The sequence below is a fragment of the Corvus kubaryi genome, unplaced genomic scaffold (assembly GCF_017639235.1).
Source record: "Corvus kubaryi isolate FWS band 111438036 unplaced genomic scaffold, C.kubaryi_AGA036_p1.0 split1-37296, whole genome shotgun sequence".
NCBI classification, from domain to species: Eukaryota; Metazoa; Chordata; class Aves; order Passeriformes; family Corvidae; genus Corvus; species Corvus kubaryi.
The window spans coordinates 18,752,063-18,758,062 of NW_024582075.1; the positions used below are offsets into that span (position 1 = coordinate 18,752,063).

At 37.7% G+C, this 6,000-nt stretch overlaps 1 protein-coding gene across 3 annotated transcripts in view; it reads right to left on the reverse strand.

The window, feature by feature from the left end:
* The window catches only part of MRPS27 (mitochondrial ribosomal protein S27), a 44,234-nt gene that overhangs the window by 36,951 nt on the left and 1,283 nt on the right, over positions 1–6,000 (reverse strand). Inside the window, exon 2 of one of the 3 annotated variants that reach the window (XM_042053929.1) lies at positions 4,792–4,872. In XM_042053929.1, the coding sequence (XP_041909863.1) occupies positions 4,792–4,872 (81 nt within the window). Of the gene's footprint in view, positions 1–4,791; positions 4,873–6,000 lie in introns of those variants that run through there. The other 2 variants (XM_042053928.1, XM_042053930.1) reach the window with 2 other exon arrangements.

Below are 6,000 nucleotides of genomic sequence, written 5' to 3' on the forward strand. Positions count from 1 at the left end.
GAACCCAACATATTCCCTCTGCAACATTTGGAACTTGCTTCACCCTTTGCAACTGTTACTAAGTGAGTCACTCCTTTGACACCTCTCAGTAATGATGATGGCTCAGATGACCGCTGGCCATCCTTGATGAGCTGATGGGTTGGCTCTTTTTCCAATTAATTTTCCAAAAAGGTCATCCTGCCTCCACACCTGTCAATGAAATGTGAGGTAAGCAGAAATTGCAGCACCACATCAGAACTGACTAAACCTTCTACTCTTGCAAAGATGTCAGGGGCAGGAAACAGCACCACACCAGTAACATGCTGTGTCTCTGAGGGATGCTGTCCACAAAACAAGTGGTATTCACTATTTTTTACTTTAAAAACACACCTGTACTGCAGCGAACACTGGAGGGTACAGTTTTAACAGTACAAATGACATTCATTGCTACTCTGACTTTACAGGTAATCTGTCAAATTACAGCACGTGGATGAAGTTTTCTCTTCAGTAAAATGACAGAGCCCTGACTTGCAATAGAAGAGCTGACTCCTAGTCTGTACAATGCTGCTGTCTGCCACATAGCAGTATTCCTTGTTTACATAACAACTTTCTTCCTGAGGAGCTCTTCAAAACACAAAATGGGCATTTATCTTCTGGCTGAGGGAAGGCAAACTTTTCATGACTATGAAAGCAAAGGGAAATTTGTGGTAAAGTTAGTAAGGCCAGTACCTGCTCGCACAAAAGACAGTGCAAGATGCTCAGGTGACATGGGTTATCAAAGCCATGCTATACAAGATAACCACTAAAAAAACAGATAGAATTTTTTAATGGTAAAGAAACTCATATGGGAATATCCTTACAAGAAGTGTCTGTATTTGACTCTTTATCACCCATCTCTCCAGAACTCACAAAAGACATAATGAAGCCCATGGGAAGAGACAGAGGGAGCATTCCCAATAGCGCTAGAAGTTAAAAAGAAGGGGTGCTGCAACCAACTCAGCTTATCTAGATCAAAGCACTGGGTAGGTCCTTGCCTAACTGAATGAAGTCAACTGTCATCCACCATTCTTAATCTCCATTTTGAGACCGCTGGAAAGAAGTGTTTGCTCCAAAATCTGGTATGGTTGATGACACAGCAACGTGGACCTGAGACTCAGAGTTCATTTACCTAATCCCGAACTGTTTTTCTTATGCACCACTCTCACAAAACTACAAGGTGATCCCTATGAGCATTTTTTGGGCCATGCTCAAGCCCTGAGCTTGGCATTTCTTTTGTCTAGGTGCTCATGAAGATGTAGAGCCCACTTTAGAAAACACTGACTACTTTAGTAGAATATAAGCCAAATTGATACAATGCCATGAATACAAGATCACAAGACTGTTAGCCATTATACAACAGCATCCTCTAGGACAGTTCACACACAGAATTTTAATGACTGACCTTTAATGCTGTCTACAAAGGTGAAACTCTCCATCAGATCTATAGTACGGAAAGCACATATCTATGAACTCCATATAAATGTGAAATACTTACCTATCATCTCCAGTGTAAGAGTAACAATAAAATGAGGGCTGATTAAATCTAAAAGAATAGCAGACAAATGAAGATAATGGGAAATTTAGCTTTGTTTTCAGATAAATTGCTGCTTCTGCACTAGTAGTATTACAGGAATTATTAGCAATGAGTAATTATTTCCTAGCTTGTTTTCTGTGAAGAGCACCTAAAACCAGACTTTTTTTTCCTCATATTCATAATTTGAAATAACTCAGCCACCTTCTTTAAATCAAGTCTGCTCCATAAGTTGCTATTCAATAATCAAGATTAAAGCTTTTTCTTAGTTAAAAGATCCTGACAGCAGTACTAGAACCCAAGCATGTGAATGCCCAAGCCTCCTGGCATTGTTGGTGGTAAAACCTAAGTGCTTATGCTGGTGTATAAACCAAACTAGTGTTTTAATGGCCAAATCAAAATTCTAAGTACATTTTAACAGATACATGTTGCAAATGCTTTTATCTGACTCATCAAAAAAACCACTAGTCTCTACAATCTCTCATATATGCTGCCTAAAAACACACTTCTACAAGATTAACTCCATAAATTTAACTTCTCTAAAAATGTATTACTGCATATTCAAGAATCCAATGGATTTAAATTAACAAAACAAACCATAAATAGAAGCTTAGGTAATTTAATTTCAGGCCATGACTTCAGAGTGGTCTCTAGAACACTGGTATATGAGATACCACGTTCACTCTTTTTTCATTTGTTCATAGAAACTCAACATCTTTTTGCCTGCAACAGTGTGGCTCAGGACAATGACTGGGGAAATACTGACCCTCACCTTCCAAGTCAGTGGTTATAACTTCTAATACTAGTTTGGTGGCCTCGGAAATTATCATCATTTCAGTTTGATTTACAGGGTGTACCTATCCACAGATTGTAGCCACATCAGCAAGTAGCACATTATCAATAAGTGGCACATTTGGCCACCATGTAAAGTCACTTTTACAATATTTATACCCTTGTATTCTTAGAAGTGGTTCGCTCAAGACAGAGTTCTGATCCAGTGGTGGGGAATGACGATATAACTGAGATGGAAAGCTTAGCTGTCCTGGCAGTGATGGGCAGAGCTAACACCTTAATTCAAAGGCTAACCAGCGCTATAAAGAAAGCCTTGTTTTATTTTAAAGAACCAATTAAAATATAAAGGCCAAGGCAAATATTTTGCCCTAAAAATTTGTATGTTCCACATTTATCTCTATTTCCACATAACTGGAAAGAACAACAGCTTTGTACTGAACAAGGCTTTGAATGGAAATCATTCATGTCTGTAAGGGCAGCACCGCCATCTGGTGTTGCAGATGAACCAATTTAGGTACTGTGAATCTTTCTAACAAAAACCCCAAATTTCCTATCTCACTTGGATTCTGCTATCCCCTGGGATTCTGGTTTCCTTGGTACTTCATTTTTAATAACTGGAATTCAAATTACTTCTAAGGAGGTATCTTCCAACCAGCAAGCAGTTTGCAAATTCCAAATTAATACATTTTCAATTCCTAACTTCTTGATCAAAAGTGCTTTGATACACAAAATACAGTTTTGCTCTTTCCCATACATTTTTCAGTACTGAAGTTTGCTAAACTCATTCATGCCTGGATTCTAAACTGAGGTTGCAGAGAAGACAATAAAGCATGTCTTACATAGACACAAGTAAATGAGTTTGTGCCTGGGATAGCACATCATTGCAGCAGAGAAATGAAACTGACTTGAAATCAAAAAATACTTCTTTTTCCTTTAAAAGTATCCTCACAACACAGTTTTGCATAACAATAGTTCTGAAACAACGTTTGAAAGACACAAATAAAAGAGCATGTCCTCAACACAAGGAACTCACTCTGGCTGTAATCACCAGTTAGTACAGACAAGATTGTACGTGCAACCATACACCTGACAGCTACAGAGCAGACGTCTGCATGGCTGTCTCCTTTCTGAAAATGCTAATACAGCTGACACCGTGTTAACTTGTTTTCTCTTTTCTGTGAACACAAAATGAAAATGCAAAGCAGCTCTTTGAAAATCATGGAATAGACATCTGCTTTGGCTCAAGATCATCAGCGGAGGAGTGGAAAGAACTGTGCCTGCCAAACAGCCACAGAAGGTCTCGCCAGGCCTGAAGAAAGCCAAACATGGACTGTACGAGCACCAGCACAACGTTTTCTTCTACAGTGGACTTCTACTGGCTATGACATTTGTCAAAATAAGAACCCGTTTTCACCTGGAGGTGACTACCTCAAATGTATCCCAGGGCACAAATCTGTGGCTCCAGCCCAAAATACACTGCATGAGCAGTCCTACTGACAGCAAAGTGTAACAAGGTATTAACAGTCTCTGCAGGTTCCAAGCTACAGTTATGAGGATCCACTGGCTGTTTCTGGTTCATGCACAATACAACACGTTGACAATACCCACCTAGATGCTCATTCATAAAAGAAACAACTTAGTGCATAAAAAACATCAGTGTGATCATTTTGTCTGTCCTCCTGCCTGACAAAAGTCCCTGAATTTCACCTGCTGATTCTTCTTTCGGCCTCACAATCTCTAAGGCAAATAACAACCACAGCTCAGGGGCCCAGGAATGAAAACAGACTATGAATTAAGGAGTCTCCAAAACACTTTGGTACAAAATAATGAAAATCTGTCTTTAGCATGGAAAAACGCTTTGCAAGATGCCTTCTATTTAACATAGCCACCAAAAAGACAGGGGAATGTAATTTCAAATGTAATCTAGACAAATAACTTATCTATAAAATTTCCACAGATCTCAGTACCATGTGCAGATACAGTTTAACATATAACTTCTTGAAAAGTTTAGTTCCATTCCCCACCCCCTCCTAAAAAAATCCATAATTCAAGAAGAAACTGCAAAACCCTGACAAAAATTTCCCCTTTTAAAAAATGTCTTTAAATATGATTATACTGTAATACTTATAGAATAGCTTTTTTTCACACTGCAGTACTGTTAAAACAATGTCAATGAAGACATCAGCCAGAGAGAGTCATACGCTTTGGAAGTTGTAAAAGAAAAAAATCAGCTTGTAGAAACCAAACATTAAGTAAACAGGCAAATTCTAACTAAAGCACTATAGCTTTGAATACATATGTCAAATTTTTAACATGTTGAGCGCTTTCTGACATAGAAGCTCAGAAGCATATTGTTTCACACACTTTTTTATTTTGAAGGATTTACAGATGACAAAATAGCAAAAAATGAGCTCAGGACAAAGTGGAGACACGAAACAAACTTTTCTCACCTAGGCTATGCTCCTCTTTCTTTCTCTTTTCCCATTTTGAGCTATCCACATAGGCTGAAGAAAGAAGAGATCTTCGACCTACTGAAGAGAGAAATCACTATGTAAGCTAGGTTTCTTACACAACTCTAAACAAACATTTTATTAGGTCCCACCTCTTTCTGTCACATTTACCAAGTGGGATGCATTAAACTGTCTTTATGCCAGTAGCTATTAATGTAACAATTCAGATTCTTTATATGTGGATGAGCCATTACAATGTAATATTTAAAACTGAAAAGCTTTCCCTGAAAGTTTTTTTTCAGCATGAAACAAGTACTTCCAAACCCTAACTCTGTATTAAGAAAATGACAAATTTGTAAATGTAGAAAAACCCCTCAAACAACAACAAAAGCAACTTCTTTGTGCACAAATAGTTATAATTAGCTCAATTTTTTTTCATCAAATGTTAATAATTAGCTGAATGTAGATTCAAAGCATAAGCGACAAAAAATGGCTATACATAAACACACTTTTCTGTTGTTGCTGAATGGTTATTTTTTCCCCCTATAAAAGTGTGTCTCACTGAAAATACTTTCATTTTTATAATCTCCATTCTTCCATCTCCGGTGAACTGCAGACTCGCTAAAATATTCTTGAAAGCTTTTTCCAAGTACTCTTTGTACCACCAAAACTGCTCAACATGCTGTGCTAGCTTTTGAAACAAAATAAAATGCTTCAGCTGGAAGAATTGGTATATCAGTCACAGATGATGAGGTCTTGAAAATGCATGAGGAACACCTAGATAAAATTCGTTGAAGGAAGATACAGAAATACATGTAGAAGGTTGCAGGAAGTAATGTTATGAAATAAGAATATTTTTAAAATAGACACTACAATGCTACACAGAAGTCTTAGCAATTACTTCCAAGTCTTTATCTAAATATCTGTCTGCTACCACTAAAAGTTTTGTTTTGGTTGTGAAACTATTTTCCCTTTTTATCATCCTTCTGACACACAATTATACACACGCATCCAGCACTGAACACCTCAGAAAACTACTGGCAAAAAGACCCGGAACACAGAATTCCACAGGCAGACTTCAAAAATATGTACAACACTTCACCAAACAGCTAGAAAATAAAAAAATAAGATATTTCTGGTTGGTTGGCCGGCATTTCCTTTAGCACTCTTTTTCGTTATGTTGATAAAAGAGGCACACAAAAGATCGGG